The sequence below is a fragment of the Diplodia corticola genome (genome assembly GCF_001883845.1).
Source record: "Diplodia corticola strain CBS 112549 chromosome Unknown scaffold39, whole genome shotgun sequence".
Lineage (NCBI taxonomy): Eukaryota > Fungi > Ascomycota > Dothideomycetes > Botryosphaeriales > Botryosphaeriaceae > Diplodia > Diplodia corticola.
Window position 1 is genome coordinate 159818 of NW_017971518.1, and position 17186 is coordinate 177003.

Consider the following 17186-nt stretch of genomic DNA (forward strand, 5'->3'; position numbering starts at 1 on the left):
GGGAGGGGGAGGGGGAGGAGAGGGGTGGGGTGGAGGGGGACAAGCAGACGGAGGCGCTCCTTGTGCAGGCCTTGGAGCTGTTTGGGGAGGAAGAGGAGGAGAAGGAGGGGGAGGGGGAGGTGGTGGTGGCGGAGGAGGAGAGGGAGGAGGGAGAGGTGGTGGAGGAGGAGAAGGAGAAGGAGGAGGAGAAGGTGGAGGAGGAGGAGGGCAGCCAGCAGCTGCTGGCGCAGGACCGTCAACAGTTTGACGGTTTGCAGCGCACGGTCGACCAACTGACGGCCGACAACGCGTCTCTGCGCCAGCAGCTGCTGGACATGCAGAAGAGGCTGGAGAGGGTGGAGAGGATGGTGGGGGTGAGGGAGTTTGTCGACGGCCTCGGGGCGCAGCCCTCGGGTGAGTACGAGGAGGATTCCGCCGCCTCTACTTCCTCCTCAGAGCATTCTGAGGAGTTGTAGAGGTTGGTTGGGAAACTCCTTGTTCTCATCCGGGGCTACGCCCAACACAAAACCATAAAAAAAAAAAAAAACAGCACGGGTGCCGGCCTATGTAGAATTCAGACCAAACTTTGTCCGAAAGCGCAGTTGAAGCGAACATCTGGACAACAATGTAGATTTCTGCCTTCCTTCATGCATGGGTAGTCGAAGCGAGTAACTGGGTGTAGAGCGGATATGTGGGCTTGGACAGTCACTTTTCCCAAGTGAGGTAGTTGAAGGACAGACCAGGACGTAGACAGATGTATATATGGCTTCGTCTCCATCCGTCGTCCCCCGTGAAGGGAAGGGAAGGAATCGTATATGAACTTCTTCATTGACTACGAGAGATTCCTGACTGAGGACGCGAAGCAAATATCTTGTTCACAGTGGAGAGGGCATGAGGGAAGGAGGGAGGATCTTACCTAAAGCAAAAAAGATTACCGTGGCACTGCCTGATGATACCGGAAGGGAGAGTGTGTGTGCGCGTTTCGTTGATGTGGATTCCGAAGATCGTTGGACGATGGGATGGATCAGCTCGTACCATTTGACCGTGATCCTCCTCCATGATTTTTTGGGCCGTATGACCCAATTCTTTTTTTTTTTCATTAGTGCACGGGTGAGCAGAGACATGAGTCTACCTAGCTAGGAAAAAGGTTGAGAAAACGTTGGAAATTCGTTGTGAGCACTTGGTTTGAAAGAAGACCACTTCTTTTGTGTTATTTTTTTTGAGACTGCCGAAGTACATACATACATGCAGAAGAAATATCCTAAAGGCCTTGGCACAGCCTCCTCCTCCAACTACATAATCAATCAATGATATATCGACAAGGAATGCATATAGTATTAGACGGCGACCGTGAAACGCAAAAAGCTCCACGACCGCTCGACTCCAAACCTCTGCACCGTTAGGTAGGTACTTTCCTCATCTCATGGAAAAAGAAAAAGCTTTTTGGCTGGCCGGCCGGCCGGTCTTTTGAATCACCAGAGCTCCCAGATCTTGTCGGGCAGCACGGTGCGCATGATGCGCCAGTGGCTGACGGCGCTCTCGCGGTGGCCCTCCTCCAGCACGCCGACGGTGTCGGGGGTGAGCAGGTCCGCGCCGTCGTCGGGCGTGAACGCGACCTCGAGCTCCTTGGTGGGGTACAGGGTGCGGCGGCGGACCATGCTGCCGAGGAAGTCGGCGTCGACGGGCTGGCGGAAGTGGAGGGGGGTCTTGGAGGGGCGGCAGAAGACGATCATGTTGATGAAGTCCATCTCGTCTGCCGAGGCGGCCTCGTCCTTGGCCTGGTCGCGGAAGATGCGGCAGGAGGGGAAGACGGCGTGGATGGTGTTGAGGACGAGGCGGGTCGAGGCGAGGCGGAGGTCGCCGGCGTAGTTGATGGCGACGACGCCGTCGGGGCGGAGCAGCGTCTTCAGGCCCTGCAGGAAGTCGAGGGTGAAGAGGGCGGTGGGCTCGGCGCCGCCGGTGAAGACGTCGTGGATGATGTAGTCGAAGCTGGCGGGGGCGTAGGCGGCGGTCTCGCCGACGTAGGCCACGGCGTCGCGCAGGACGGCGGTGTGCTTGGTCGGCAGCGCGAAGTACTTGGTCGCCATGGCATGCACGGCCGGGTCGAGCTCGACGATGGTTGTGTTGATGCCGTGCTTGATGAGCGCCGTCGGCGCGGTACCGATGCCCAGACCGATGTTGAGCGCGCTCTTGGCGGAGTCGGGGCGCTGGTTGTTGACGGCGCCGGTGATGACGAGACGCACGGCCTCCAGCATGGTAAAGACGGTGTAGATGCTCTCGGGCTGCGTCTGTCCGATGGCGTGGCGCTCCGGGCTCACGAGCCACTCGCCGCCCAGTAGACTGTGGTCGCAGCGCAGCAAGCGGAACTGGTTCTCGTGGCTCTCAATAACGGAAACGTAACCGGTCAAGGATTCCCGACGCTCCAGAAGCGTGTACTGGTTTGCGTGGAGCGTCTCGTTCAAGACAGCGGTGGTGACGGCGCTGGGGAAATGAGGGTTGAAGCGAACGGTGTGGAGAATTGCGGGCAGGGCAAGCACCAAGAACTTAGAAGGAGCCACAGAAGCAGAAACAACAGCCACAAATAATTGCAAGCCAGACCTTGTAAAGAATTCATTGGAGCCCATATAAGCAGGCAGGGCTCCAGCGACGAACTTCTCGACGGTAGAGAAAGTGGTATAGCACGCCAGCGGCGGAATGCCTTGGGCGAAGCCAGGGCTGAACAAGCTGAGATCTAGGACGTCCAATGCAGAAACGGCGGCGTACAGCGCCAGCAGGAGGAAGGGAAAGAAGGTGAGGAGCTCAGTGACTACGGGCCCGTAGACGGGGCCAAGGACAGAACTGTAGTGGAAGGCAAGGCTTTGGACTGGGAGGGTCCAGAAGGCCACAATGGGAACCCAAACGTGAACATTGGCGGGGAAGATGCGCTGGAAGACGGTCTTGTTGATCAGAACGACCAGCGCGGTGAACATCAAGCTCTTCTGATGCCAGATGGCGGCGGGGATGCTGCCGTAGACCGGAGACAGGCTGAGCTGCGAGACGGTCGAGGCGAGGCCGGCCGCGGCCATGAGGGCCGTGGCCCTGAGGATGGCGGCGGCGGGCGAGCGTGAGGCATGGCTCTTTCCAGATTGGGCAGGCGACGAGGGCGAGGGGCGCGCGGGGGCCGGGGGCTCGGGGGCTGCCGAGGGCTTAGAAGGCATGGCGTGCGGCGGGTAGCGCGGATTGGCTCAGGGGCTGGCAGTCGGAGTGTGAAGGGGCGAACCAGCGCCGACGATTCCTGGTGGCTGCGGAGACGGCAGTGGGTTGAGGATGGAAGGGTGGGTGGTGATTGGCGACGCTGGAGACGGCAAAATGAGGGACGCGAACGGGACACCTGGCGCTCTGCAGGGCGAGTGTGGCAATGCGGCAATGCGGTGCTCGGGGGCGGGCATGGGCGTGGGCGGGCGTGGGCGGGCGTGGTCGGGCGTGGTCGGCACGGGGCCTACAGGCGGCAGCAGAGGATGCGGTAGAAGTAGACAAAGAAGGTGCAGACGGCTTTGGCGGCGCCGGACAGGCGCTGGGTGAAGGCGGACATGGCTGTCGCTGAGCTGCGCCGTGCAGCGCGTGGTGACAGGGCTGTCGCGGATGCTGGTGCTGGGTGAAACGCTTGCCTGCTGCGCGCCCCACTGCCGGCGCCGCCAGGGCTGCGCAGGGTCTGCCGCACGCGAGCAGCTGATGGGCGTCATAGCTACCCTTTTTGCCCGTTTCGGGTGCCAGAGCTGCTCCACGCGCCACTTCACTTCGACACGCTTCTGCTCCTCACCGGTCCGCCGTCTCTCGTTTTTCTTGCAAAAGGCCGCCGCTCTCCCGCCGCACCCCGAATCATCCCACCCACCGCCCCGTCACTCGTTCGCCCATTTCCTTTCCTCCCCCCCCAATGCCTTTCCTCGGCCCCGCCGGCCAATCCAGCATGCACGTCGAGGAGCCCACCGCACCGCAGATCGATACCGCAAGCGAGCCTCTGTCGTCGCGCAATTTCGCCGCCCCAGCCAGCGCCCCTCAGGACCTCAAGCCCGACGACGACGCCCAAGCCCGCGCCCACCGCATCCGCGTCAAGAACCGCCGCAAGCGCTACCTCGACACCCATCCCGAGTACTTCTCGTCTGGGCTCGAGCTGGCCGACCCCCTGCTGTACGACCGCCTGGTGCGCCGCTTCCAGACCCCCGCCGAGCGAGAGGCCGAGGGCCGCGCGAAGGGCTACTCGGGCGTGCTCGAGGCCGATCTGCTGCGCTCCGAAGCCAAGCTGCAGGCCCTGCACAACCCCGACGCCTCGTCCATCGCCGTCCGCCGCGGGCCCAACGGCGAGATCCTGGCCATCGACGACGACAGCGACGACGAGATCAAGACCAAGGAGGAGGGCCTCGCGCGATGGCGCGACGACATGGGCCAGCGTTTCCTGCGCGGCGACGACCCGGACTTCTGCTACGAGGAGGTCGACGAGAGCGAGGAGTGGGATGACGTCCAGGAGGAGGAGCGCGACACCCAGGAGCAGTACTTCGACGAAGAGGAGCCCAGCTGGATACACTCGGGCCCCGCCACCCCCAGAATCACCGGCGAGACGGGCGTGCAGGACTTCTGACAATTAAAGGAAGCCAGTGCTTCTTCCACCGCCATCGAAGAGACCTCCTCTCCTCTTACGTCATCGAAACCGCGCAGACCGACCCTGCAGTGCCCCAACCGGCATGCTCACACGCAAACCACTGAAACCACCAACGGCACGACCACCGTCACCGTTGCTACCCACGTCGGCTGCGAGAGGTGCCGCCGCCCATCCTTTCTGAAGGTTAAGCTGTTCAGCTGAGCGCCGTGCCGCCCTCAACCCCACGGCCAGTGACCCGACCTGTAAGCATGCTGTGAAAGCACTTGAGAAAGGCAGACATGAAATGAAGCAAGTGCTTTCAGGTATGGGGACATTATCGCAACCCAGGCGCAGGACGTCATTACCCAGATCAGAAATTCCAAGCCTCCCATCCGGCCCGTGAAAAAGTCGCAATGAATACCCCAAGTGTTCCGGGTGGGAGACTTGAAAAGCAGAGAGAGTCATTGGTCGTGTGACTTCCCCGGGTGAAAAGCTGCCTTTGCAAAGGGAAAAACAGAACCCCTAAACCAAGTCGCCCAGAATCCACCCAGTGGACCGCCCCCCATCCACCCAAATCACGCCACGAGGAAGAAAGGCAACATCTCGTTCAAACCCTTTTCTTTTTTTTACTCTCTCCGAACCATTCTTCATTTCGATGACCAAACACCCCCCCTCCCCAACCCCCCTTTTACTACATCTCCCAAAAACTGCCTTCGCGAGGCGATTCGATGCCTACATTCGTCTCGAGAGAAGTGGTTTCCTTCACTTTTGTCAGTCACATTACGCGGATATTTGTCAATGAGAGAGCACAGAGAGGATTATCAGCAATGAGAACGACACGGGAAAGGATTTATTTTCGACATGGCTGAAGATGACGAGTTATATCAACGAGAAGAGAAAAGAAAAATCGATAGGGAAAGACGACCAACCAACGCAAATGAACATGGCGCGAAAAAAGCGTTCGACGACAACTCCCCCGACTATACAAATCACCCACACACACAACCGCCCACCGCGCCCCCGCGAAATGCTTAGCTTTGCCTTTGCGGACGTCTTCTCTCTTCTTTTTTTTTTTTTTTTGGATGATGCGTTCCGTCCGTCTTCACCACGGCCAGCCGAAGAAGAAGCCTCTTGTTTTTCCCGTCTTTTTTTTCTTTGTACGCATTTTAGCCAGCGAAGATATTCACCATACCATATACCATACCAGTCTTTTTAATACGAGTTATGACTTATCACGACGACCGCGAGGCACCCAGAAAGCTAAAGCGAAAAAGGCATCATCATTCACTTCGAAATCGAAGCTCGAAGCTTCTCATGTTTTTTGTTCATAACACTTACTTCATGAGGAAACGCGCTTTGGGAGCGTTCTGTTTCTACAACATTGGAACCTCGCAGGATGCAAAATAAATGCAAAGAAACGAAAAAACATATTTGGGATATCTGCTCTGCTCTCTCCGTCTCCCACCCAAGGGCTACAACAAACCCCTGTCCTAACTTCGTCAATCATTTTGCCCATGGGCTTCTTCTGCGTCTATGTGATCATATATGCCTCTTGATACGCCGCCGAATAACGGGAAACCAAACATATCTCAGGCGCGTCTCTGTTGAGTTTCCTTTTTCGACGCAGCCTTTCCTCTACCACTTCAAGCTCGAGAGCGAGTTTCGTTGGCAGGCGCTTGGTAAAGTTGGTTGCGTTTTTTCTTTTCTTTTCACACAACACAAAAAAGAAAGAAAAGAGCACGCTTAGAAGCAGAAGACTTGGTCCTCGAGCTTGCTGACGGGCCTGGCCTTGTCGTAGCCCAGGGACTCGGCGGCCTTCTTCATGGCGCTGACCATGGGGGGAGGGCCGCAGATGAGGACCTTGACGTCCTTTGCGGGAGCAGGAAGCTTGGCCTGGTGATGGCAGCAGCAACAAAAGTTAGCGACAAACACTCCTCAATGCCGGGCCCGGGGAAGGAAAAACTCCAGCCTCGCACCAATCGAGCAGGAAGTAGGAAAAAAACGCACCTTGATCATATCAGCAGTCACGAAGCCAACGCCGCCGGTCCAGCCCTCAGGCGGGTTGTTCAAGACGTAATGCACGCGGATGCCGTCGTCCTTGGCGACGAGGGCGTCCAGGTCCTCCTTGAGCAGGATGTCGTCGGGATTGACGTTGGCGAAGATGAGGTCGACCTGGGTGCGGTCGCCGGCGGGGCGGCCGCGGTGGATGGCCTTGACGACCTGCAGCATGGGCGTGATGCCGGTGCCGCCGGCGATCATGCCGAAGTGGCGCACCATGTTGGGCGTGTAGACCATGGCGCCCTTGGGCCCGCGCACCTTGATCGTCTCCCCGATCTTGAGCGACGCCACGTGCTTGGAGATGTTGCCCGTCGGGTACGCCTTGATGAGCAGGTCGACCCGGCCCGCGTCCAGGTCCGACGAGATGGGCGTGTAGGACCGCACCACCTCTTTGGGCTGGCCCGGCAGCGTGGCTGCGATGCTGATGTGCTGGCCGATGGGGAGGCCGAGGATGTCGGTCGGGCGCGGGAGGGCGAAGCGGTAGCTGTGGGGCTGTCAGTTGGTTGGGGGGGCTGGCGGGATGGGAGGGTGTGGGATGATCTTTCGGTTTGCAGAGCACGAGGCGGGGGCGTGCTCGCCGGAAAGCGCGGAAGCGGCGAGGAAAAGGCTTACATGGCGGTGTTGTGCGAGAGTATGGTCTTCTCCTTGAGCTCAAAGTCTTGGAACTCGTCGGGCTTGAGCACCTTGCGGGGTTCTGCAGTTGCAATTGACTGTCAGCTTCGGAGGTCCTTTTTTGGGGGTACCGATCTCGGAGCAGCGCGGAGCTTGGGGGCGCGATGATTGAGGGTTGCGGGAGAGATGGGGGGGAGAGAGGGCGGGCGTACGGTTGCTGAAGACCTTCCAGCCGCCGAGGAGAGCGGCAATGACGACGGCGAAGGGAACCCATTGCTTGTTGATAATGGCGGTGCCGACGATCAAGAGGGCGGAGGGGATGTACACGCCGTGCACGAACTGCGGCGCGAGGGCTCCCGACATGGCTGGCGGGCGATTGAGAGATGCCGGAGAGGTGGGAGCTGGAGGGAGGGAGGAACGGAAGGGGGAGAGAGAGGTTCTGGTGGTGGGGCAGTGGTGTTTGCTCTTAAGTTTGGGGCGGCGACGCAAGTTGCCGACGTTGAGCAGCTCGCGGCGAAAAGCTGGTGTGGGGAAAATCCGCCCGAGGACCCCTTCCACGCTTTGGGCAAGGAAATCCGCGGGGCCTTTCCGCCCACCAATTCCTTCGCGCTTGTCACCGAGCGAACGAACTCACCATGTAGCAGTACCTAGTGGCCAGCTCTCAGCGCCCGCCTTCTCGCGTGCCCCAACCAGTCCACCTCCCCCCAACCTCCCCATCCGCAATCATGTCGCCCGGCGACTTCGTCAACGACACCACGACCGCGCTGATCACGCCACTGCCGGCGCCGCCGGCACCAGCTACAGCAACAAGAACAACAACTACTACCACTACAACCTCGGGCCCGGTAACAGGCAACGGCAGTCACAACAAGAACAACAACAACAACAACAACAAGACCACGGCCGACTACCTCGCGCAATTCCCGCACCTGACCGACCTCGACAAGCGCATCCTCGCGCAGCCCGCCGATGACTCGCGCTTCACCCCGCACTCGTGGCGCGACCTGCGCGCCCTGCTCGCCGCCAACGCCCTGCACCTGCTCACGCGCAGCCCGTCGCAGACGCGCGCCTACCTCGACTGGTCCCTCGACGTCCGCGCCCGCCACGGCTCCCTGACCGACTACCTGCTGCGCGAGCGCCTGCACTGGACGCCGAGCGCGAACGATGCGCACTCCGGCATCGCGTTTGACTGCGCAGACGCGACGCCGTTTGCGAACGCGGCGGACGTGCGGGTGCTGCGGAACGATTGGCCGTACGGGCTGGACGAGGGGATCGCGCACGTGTGCGTGTGGGTGAAGACGCCGCTGGAGGTGGTGGAGGTGGGGGGTGGTGGTGAAGGGGCGGGCGGCGATCTGACGGCCGAGGCGCGCGCGCGGGTGGAGGCGTACGTGACGGAGACGTTTAGGGTGCCGTTGGGCGAGGGCGAGGCCGAGGCCGACAGGGGGGAGAGGGTGCTGTGGTTCAAGAACTGGGCGGCGCTGCAGAGCGTGAGGGGCGTGGATCACGTCCATGTGCTGCTGAGGGATGCGCCGCCCGAGTTGCTGGAGAGGTGGATGAATTGAAAGAGGTGGGTTGGGTGGGTAGGAAGGAATCACCTCGTTCGGTCCGGTCCAGTCCAGTCCAGTCCAGTCCTCCCCGGGCTCGAGAGCCTGGTGGTCCTTTGGGACGGATGTTGGACGCCCTGAGCAGGTTAGATGATGAAAGAGGCTAGAGTGAGTATAGATTGACCCTCGCTTGCTCTTTCCCTCCCGCTGGGCTCATCTGGAGAGTGAGCAATCCGTAGCGCGGCTGTCACAGCAAATGCCGTAGGTAAGCGTGGCTGGCGACGGCACAGTACGCCCAAAGGTTGTTCCGGCTTTTTAGGGTTTCATTCGAGGTTTCACGACTGTTGGACGGTTGCCTTGATCTCCTGAGGCTGCGGGGGTTCCCCTGGGTGACGAGCGCCGGCATGAGAAGAGTGCTCACGTCGTTGACAGCCCAAAAGGAGCTGAAACCTGGACACAGCAACCGTCAATATCGGGTTTTTTTCCAGCGTGGTGGTTCAGACACCGACCTCCGACGGGTGGGCTCTTATCGCCGATGTGATATGCGGTAATATCAAGTTGTTTTATACCCAAATCTACATCTGTTGAGCGGTGGCCCCAGAGCTCCGGGTAAGGCGTGAGCCGACCGGCCACGCGTCGAAGCAGTGACGATTCCGCTCGGACGGGTCCGTCGACGATTCGGGAAATGTGTGATAGCTCGAAGCCGGTTGTCAGGTGGGGGCGGCCGTTGATGATGATCAAACATCTCGCCTGTCCTCTCTTCATCCCGGGCGGTTAACGCAAAACTCAATAAGATCTCCTCCTATGCATGTAAGACCGGCGACCAAGCATTGGCCCGCCGCCCATGTGATATCTCGATTTTTCCATGCTTGAATCACGGCAGTGGAGCCAGCACTGGGCCTGCTTTGCTGGGTCCCGAATCACCGGGCAGCTCCGCTGGCCACTCTATTCATCCTTCTCATACCGTTGGTCAGCGATGGGGTCAGCCTGTCGGGGGAAGGCGTGATACGGATCACAGTCGCCCGACATTTTTTTTTTCCATTCGGTGGTTGGTGGGGATATCGTTCCTTTTACCCATCGAAACTCTATGCGCGACCGTTGTTATAGGAGGAACGCCTGGCCGGCGCTACCGGAAGCCACGGTTCAGTAGAAGAAGGCCTGTATGTCCGCAGGCTCGATAGCCGCCGGGTCGAGGACGTCTGTTGGGGGCTTGCTTTCAAAATTGCAGGGATGGCGCTCTGCCCCGCTCCCAGGTGCGGTTGCCTCGGCGTCCTGATTCAAGACGAACGAGAAGAGCGGGAGAGGGAACGGTCTCATGCCTGTATGATCTGCGCCCAGGACCGCGGATTGGGGAGAAGGGGAGGTCGTCGCGTGAGTTGGCGAGGGTGCCTCCCCGTGGCTTACGCTTCTCTTATTTCCAAGACAAGACGGCAACCGACAGAACAGCCTTTGCTCTCCCCACCTTCGGGTTGCCACGGCACGGGCGGGGCGCTGATAATGCGTCGGCGGGGGGCGAATATCACCACCCCCGAAACAGACCAATGATGCCTCGCCCCCTCCTGCCCACCGCAAGGGTCCCATTGGCCTGGACCGAGGGAGTAAGCTTTGCCTCCTCGCCCGCGCACACACCGGTCAGTGGATGCAGCAGTCATCTTCCATGCGCGTGCGGATCAAGACCTACTTTGCGACAGTGGACGGCCCCCATCCGGTTTTTCGTCTTGTCAAATGAATGTTAATCCGTGCAGTTGCCTGCCCGCTGCCTCGCTCGAGGCCAATATTCTACTTTCCCGATGAAGCAATAGGACCCACGGCGCTTTTCCCCAAACACCCGGCTCATGACTATTACCTTCGTATCCAGCTCCCTACCTAGCCCGTCCGTTGGAACGCGCGGCCCGCACCCGACCGATGCATGCGCAAGTGCCGTGGAAAGTTCCTGACGATCTCCCCTTCTTTTAGCGTGGTTCGCTGGTCGTAACTTCTATATTGCTTTGTTTTGTTTTGGGAGCTGTTCGCCTACTTTGCTTCACACTGTATCTCCGGCCTTGACTCAGTCTCTGATCGAAGCCCAAGGCATTTCCTGCAACCGCCTTTGCCGCTCCATCTCCGTCGTTGCAAACCACTGTTTACTCATCCGTTTGCTCCCTTTTGGGAAATCATCCCATATCTTGACAATCACATGCAGCTGCCGAACGGGCCGCGTTACATCCACATGCAAGGATTCCCCAACTCAACTGCATGTGAAATGTGCGTACGGACTACATAAGTCTGGAGTCCAAGATTGGCCTGGGCTCAGTCACGCGAACTGCGTGCCGAAAATGAATCGGAGAGTAGTTCGTTGAATTAGCGGCCAGGGTAGCGGATATATCGCACTGGAAGACAAGCGTATGACCCATTTGTCTGTGCTTTCGGGAAGAGGAAGAGATTTGGTAACAGGTAAAGGAAGATGGGCAACGAAAGTAGAAACATAAAGTTATGATTTTTATTGCGAAGGAAATGTGATGATTTTATACTCAATATTTCCTGTGCCACCGTGTCTTGTTGTAGAGTATCATGTACATGAGGAAGTCGATGTAAGCCCATATAACATTTCTGACTGTCGGCCTTCGGCTAACTTCCCGGTTGATGGAATGTTGGGCTGTACTTCGTGTTGTGTCCATGTTTTTATTATCATACACTGTGCTTGTTAGCAACAGTGATAGATGATGTAGACGGCAGTATCATTCAAAGCAAAGTCTGAGCCACTTGTACTTCGGGCCCAACGTGTTCTTTTAGTGACGTGTGTAAAAGAAGTGTTTACACCAACACCATCCTCTTTCCTTCGCCAGGGGAAAATATGAAGAAAATGTGGCACTTGTTGGAGAACGATGAGCCACACATAATATCTGCCCAGAATAGAGATCCCGGTTGGGCTTCGCCCCACCTCGCATGTACATTGGCCTCTGCAGCTGTGAAGCCCCTTAGTGGAACAATCCATTAAGGTTTTAACGGCACTATACCCTTGAATATAGCAAACCCATCACTTGCATACTATTCGTCATCTGTCACTCACTGATAGCGTCAGATTGCAGAACATTGGATAAAAACCGGCAACGCATGGGCCGGAAGCTACTCGCTTTGCATTGGCTGCCATTTAGATCATCCCCCGGGGTAACCCTGGCGGGCATTTGTATCGGCATATCGGCACAAACTGTACTACTCATTGGCCTCAATCTCAATTCTCGGTCAACAACGATGCTGATGCAGTCCTGCCTTAAGTTTGGTTGTTTCAGCTGGTCAATGGTCCGTTTTCCGAGTGAGTCACTATCAGGCCATGCTTCCACCCGCTTCCATCCGCTTTCAAGTTTCCAGGGTCGACATAGCATGTTCAGTGAGCGCCCTTTGAAACAGTTTTCCTCGGTCCAACTTGTCCGTAAGATACTTCGTCTGGCTTGTTACAGTGCAGTGGGGAAGCCGGAAAGCTCAATTGGGGGAGTAGTGAGTCGTAAGACACTGTTCCGAAGCCCGTTGGTGCTTCGGTCCTGGCGGCTATGCTTTGTTTGAACTCAATGGATTGCTCCTTCTAAGGGCCTACACGAACGTCTAAGTTTTATGAGGAACAAGCTACGCTAAACCACTTTCGGATTCCTGATTGGGCTAACTACTTGGCAGTGCTGTGAGGACTCAAACATGCTTGTCCAGTCGTATGGTGTATCAATTCAAACCTGTCGCAGTTGGACGCAGACTTGCATTCTATCACTTCAGGGAAGAATGAGAGGAGCCATTATTTTCTGTAGAGGTGTAGCGTATCATAAGTATGGTGTATGAGCTCTTGGAAGTGCATCGTGAGTGCGTCAGCGAGAAGCATCCATAGTGTCTAGAGAGGGAAAAAGCAGCATAAGCAACGGTGAAGAGAGTCTGATTATACAATTTCATGGAGGTGGTTGCAAGATGGTGGTTATCAGCGACATACACGTCCCGACTGCTGTGTGGTAAACAAGAAAGCGGCGAGGACCGGTGGACCTCAGACGCGGATGCGCAGCCCTCCCTTCCCGATATTTCCCGGCCAGTCCAGGCCGTCGCGGGACGGAAGAAGCAAAAATGGAGGAAAGGCAAAAGAAGGTTCTCGGATGATTTTGTCTTTCCTGAAACAGGTCTCGCGCTGTCTCAGATGGGAATGGGAGGGATGGGGCATGGCATGGTGGGCATCTTCCCGGTAATGATAAGTCACAATGGATGCCCGTGAACCCTGACCATCTGGAAAGGAGGTGCGCTTGTATTAGTATGCTGAATGGTCAGCTTTTGGGGCAAAGCTTGCTGATCTCAACTCATGCCTGCTCAGGACAAGGGAAGTGCGCGATGATAACTATTTTGCTAAAAGGGGTTGATCGATAATGGATTGCCCAGGGAGTTTCGGAAGAACAGTAGCCAGCGATGAGGACATGTTTCGAGGTGAAAATCCTGTGAAGGTCGCAGTCATGGAAGGGATGGTGACGATGAAATGGAATGTACAAGAGCAACATAGTGCAGACACTTCGATTGCGTTCCCACCATAGATGGCTTGTTGTCTAAGTATTATGTACATGCATTGTACCTGTGCCACGCTCCCGTGCCTGATTTAGGGCATGTGGGACAAACTGGGCCTACTTCCAGTGGCACCATCCGTCCTTGGAGCCCATAGGTTGCCGGCAATAAAGGAAAAGTAAGTGGGTCATGACTCTGCAGACACACGCCTCGGCCCGCCGCTAAAAGGATGGACATGCTGGTGCGGATGGCTGACCCAAAAAGCCCATTGGTCCGTGTCACGCGTGCCGGGGGCCGTTTCCAGAGGGCTGCGGTTCCCTGCAAAGGCTTGTGGGGCGCCCGATGCTAAAGGTGAAAGAGGTGTGAGGGCTGGACGGTTGGATGGCTGGGTCCTACTCGTTTGTAAGGCTTGCCGGCTGCTTGCGGCACCTACAATTGGCTTGCGAGCACGCCTATTCGCTCTGAGAGTCCATTTCAGGCACCTCGCTGGCTGCACCCTGCGGCCACACAAACGTGCAAGTGGTGGGCGTGACCCGCATAGCCTGGCGCGCGAGACCAGTCGGTGGCCCCCGAGATGCAGCAGGACATGCGGAAATCTTGAATATAGACGGACGGCAGCCCTGCCGGCAGTCTCCCGGCGCCGGTTCCCGGAAGGCGCCTTAGATCCAAGAGTGTAATTCACCGGTGCAAACCTGTATTATTAGAAGACTATCCATTAGGTGCAGGAGACACGACTTGTCCAGACGATGTCCAACGTCATGTGGGTGCTCGGCCAACAAGCAGTCGAGCGGTTGCGGCGGCGGCGTCGCACGTCTCTGTCGGATCAAAAGCATTCCATTTTCACGCGCGGATTCTGAGACACCCCTTTCGGAGGGCTTGTCGCGCTTGGCTCAGTGTGCAGCCAAGCGCGGCTAGGCTAGTTGATGGAGCGACCGCAGAAGCAAGACCGGACTTGAAGGCAGGTAGGGACGCGATTGCAGCATTTCTGCTGCAGCTCCACAAGCGCTGGCCGATGAGTGGAGCAGGCGGGTAGATTATATCGATTGAGAGCTGGCATGACTGGTGACGTGCAGCCAAGGCGGTCGACACGATACGAGAGGGTTGCTGAGGAATCGCTGCAGAGTCGCGGACCCGAACTACGACCGTTCCAGACAGTCGCCCGCCTGCGCGGTTACGACGAGGGCAGCCCAACCCCGCAATGGCCGCCGATCCCAGAGTGAGGTCTGATTCAGTACCGTAAGCCCTTGCGCACGCGGAGGTTGGATCCCAGCAGGGACGAACCCGGGAGGGCCGAATCTAACTGCTGCACGAGGAGGATACTTTTCTTAGGAAGCCGCTTCCAGAAGTCAACTGCGCCTAGAAAAGTGGTCGCTGTCGACATCCCTGTTTTGTAGCCCTCGAGCGGTTGTGTAAAGAATCCCATGGGACTCGCAGCATGTCAAAGCCACACCAAAAGCCCAGGCCGTTGCCATGTGAAAGCCGTCGAAGCTTTCTGCCATGGCTGATCAACCTCTCAGCAGGGCTGACAATGGCGTATTGAAACAGTCCGAATCAGCTGACCGCGGTCGGCCGGAATAGGACAAATGCAGCGGTGCGGCGTCCAGCGGGTGGAGGAGGCAGAAACGACAAGAGCTCGATCTGGGAAGAGGGACGGGACGCGCAAGATCGCAGAGCTTCCTTGCAGCAAGCACGGGGGATTTCGAATGTTCCGCCGTCATGGGTGGGCTGGGCGGTAGGGTGTCAGCCTTCTCAAACAGCAGGAAAAGGAATATCGGAGCACAGAGATAGCACGGGCAGCTCTTATTTGGTCCCGGCGGCGCGGGCAGCATGTCCTTATCGACACAAACAAGACCACATTCCAGTGTGCATGTACTCGGGCCCGCTCGTGGACGGGCAGGCGAGGCTGAGCGGACGGCACAGGTATCGTGGGCGAGCACAAGCAGAGTAGGTACCGCGAACGGCATGCGGTGTAAAGTGAAGTGCGAGGAGAGGCAGAGGAGGCAGCGGTTCGAACGAGCGGCAGGCGTCAGCTCTGTGCTACGGCACGGCGAGGATGAAACGTAAGCCCACGGGCCGCGTTGTGGAGTGGCACAGGGCGATGGCTTCGAGACTGCGAGACTGCGAGACTGCCGGCGTCGATGGCATGGATGCGCGGCCTGCGTCGGCTCGACTCGCTGCGGGAGCGGACGGCGGGTCGGCGGTGGGTGTGGTCGCACCGGCGCCCTCGCCCTGGGTGGCTCCACGTTGCAGGGCGATACCGAGCAGTTCGTCGCCGTCTTCCTGTGATCTCCGATCAAAAGCAAAGTGGTGACGGCAGTTCAGACAGTTCAGACAGGGCGGCGACCGGGAGCAGGCGGCGGCGGGCGGACTGTGCGGACTGTGCCTCCTGCCGGAGCCTGAGGCGCGAGCGTGCGCGAGTGTGTGCGCGAGTATGTGCGCGACGCGGGCCGGCGGGCAGTGCCATTGGCGAGACGTCAGCTGGCGGGCTGGCGGGCGGGCGGGACGCAGGCAGCGAGGCAGAGCATCGATGGCAGAGAGACGGCTGGTCAGCGAGGCGTCGGCGGGCTGCTCGCGGGCTGGCGGCGGGCTGCTGGCGGCGCTGGGGCGGTGCCGCGCTTTCACGTGCTGGGGATGCGGCTCTTGCTGGCCGTCCGCGCACGCAACCGTTTGGGATGCTTAAAACGTGCGTGTCGTCGTGTCTCAGCGGAGGCGGCGGAGCCACGGAGCGCTGGGCTGGGCTGGGCTGGGGCGCGCTCCACGCGGGCAGCTAGCTGCTTCGCGCCGCGATCAGCGCTCGGGAGCGTGGAGCGAGTCGCCAGAGTTTATCGCGAGATGAGTCAAGCCGCGGCGGCTTGTCTGCCGACGGGCCCGCGGCCGTGATTGGCGTGGGCGACATGGCGGGGACCGGCGTGAGGGACGGCAACCTTGCAGCGCGCAGTTCCTGGGATGCTGGGATGCTGGCTGCTTGGAAGATGCCGCCGGGCTGCAAGGATGCGAGATGCCCAGCAGTGCGACTTCTGAGGGCTCGGTGGACGGAGCACAGCGCGCCCCGCCGCGCCCGTGGATCCGCGGCCGCGACGTCGAGTCTGCGTGCTGCTATCAGGCCAATCGATCGCCGCCGCGCTGCCCAATCCAGCCCGCTGTGGCTTTGCTGCCCACCCCGGCGCCCGCCGAGTCACGCCTCTTGTGTCAGCTATCTCATCAAGCAGCGGCAGCTCTCAGCCTCCGCGCGGTCACGGCCTGGCGCTGGCGCTGGCCTGCCTGGCGCGGGCCTGCCTGGCGCTGGCCTGGCGCTGCTGCTAACCCGCCCCTCTGCACTCGCCCGCGTGCTGCTGCCTTTCGCTGCCCGCTGCCCCTTCGCTCCCCCCACACGCTCCCGCCCTTCGTCCTTCCGGATCCAACGCTGCGCGCGCGCCCGCTCCCATTGGCCCGCTCGCACGCGTCCCGCTATCGCTGAAGCTTTGGCTGGGCCCCCCCCAAAACCGCCCCAACGTCCAAGCTGCGCTCGACCCTCGCTCGACCACGCCCATCATCGCTCTCCACACCTCTCTGTCCACCACGCCCGTCGCTCCGACCACTCACCTGCTGCATGCGCATCTCCCTGACGACGCCGGGCTCCTGCTAGCGCCCGACTCCCCAAGCTGACCGATTACCCGGCCCACACGCCTTGCCGGGGTCTGCGAACTGTCCGTGTCTCGGTCGGGTCGCATCGCATCGCGAACCTCACCTCTCAAGACCACGCCCTCGCCCTCGCCGCAACCGCCTCAGAGCCCGCCGCTGCACCGCTGCACCGCTGCACCGCCCACGCCCCCCCCAGCGCGCCCGCACCCTGAGCCCCAAGCCCGCCGATCGCCATCAGCCGTTGCATTCTCCCTCGG

The 17186-nt window shown here is 59.2% G+C and overlaps 5 protein-coding genes across 5 annotated transcripts in view; 3 read left to right on the plus strand and 2 right to left on the minus strand.

Moving 5' to 3' along the window:
* Positions 1-455, plus strand: part of BKCO1_3900043 (uncharacterized protein) — a gene marked incomplete at both ends in the record, with an annotated part of 1759 nt that extends 1304 nt beyond the window's left edge. Inside the window, 2 exons of the mRNA XM_020275352.1 lie at positions 1-29; positions 94-455. The exon at positions 1-29 is cut by the window's left edge and continues 1304 nt beyond it. Coding sequence (XP_020128533.1) covers positions 1-29; positions 94-455 — 391 coding nt within the window. The remainder of the gene's footprint in view (positions 30-93) is intronic.
* Positions 456-1451: 996 nt separating this feature from the next.
* BKCO1_3900044 (spermine spermidine synthase) lies at positions 1452-3176 on the minus strand (the record flags this gene model as incomplete). The annotated part of the gene is made up of 1 exon (XM_020275353.1): positions 1452-3176. The coding sequence occupies one exon, from the start codon at positions 3174-3176 to the stop codon at positions 1452-1454; it is 1725 nt and encodes a 574-aa protein (XP_020128521.1).
* Positions 3177-3892: 716 nt separating this feature from the next.
* BKCO1_3900045 (uncharacterized protein) lies at positions 3893-4594 on the plus strand (the record flags this gene model as incomplete). Its single annotated transcript, XM_020275354.1, has 1 exon — positions 3893-4594. One exon carries the CDS (start codon positions 3893-3895, stop codon positions 4592-4594), a length of 702 nt encoding a protein of 233 aa, XP_020128520.1.
* Positions 4595-6337: 1743 nt separating this feature from the next.
* BKCO1_3900046 (nadh-cytochrome b5 reductase 1) lies at positions 6338-7627 on the minus strand (the record flags this gene model as incomplete). The annotated part of the gene is made up of 4 exons (XM_020275355.1): positions 6338-6487; positions 6602-7136; positions 7265-7346; positions 7477-7627. The coding sequence occupies 4 exons, from the start codon at positions 7625-7627 to the stop codon at positions 6338-6340; spliced, it is 918 nt and encodes a 305-aa protein (XP_020128519.1).
* A 362-nt stretch (positions 7628-7989) lies between these two features.
* On the plus strand, positions 7990-8826 carry BKCO1_3900047 (uncharacterized protein; the record flags this gene model as incomplete). The annotated part of the gene is made up of 1 exon (XM_020275356.1): positions 7990-8826. The coding sequence occupies one exon, from the start codon at positions 7990-7992 to the stop codon at positions 8824-8826; it is 837 nt and encodes a 278-aa protein (XP_020128518.1).
* Between the last annotated feature and the right edge of the window lie 8360 nt (positions 8827-17186).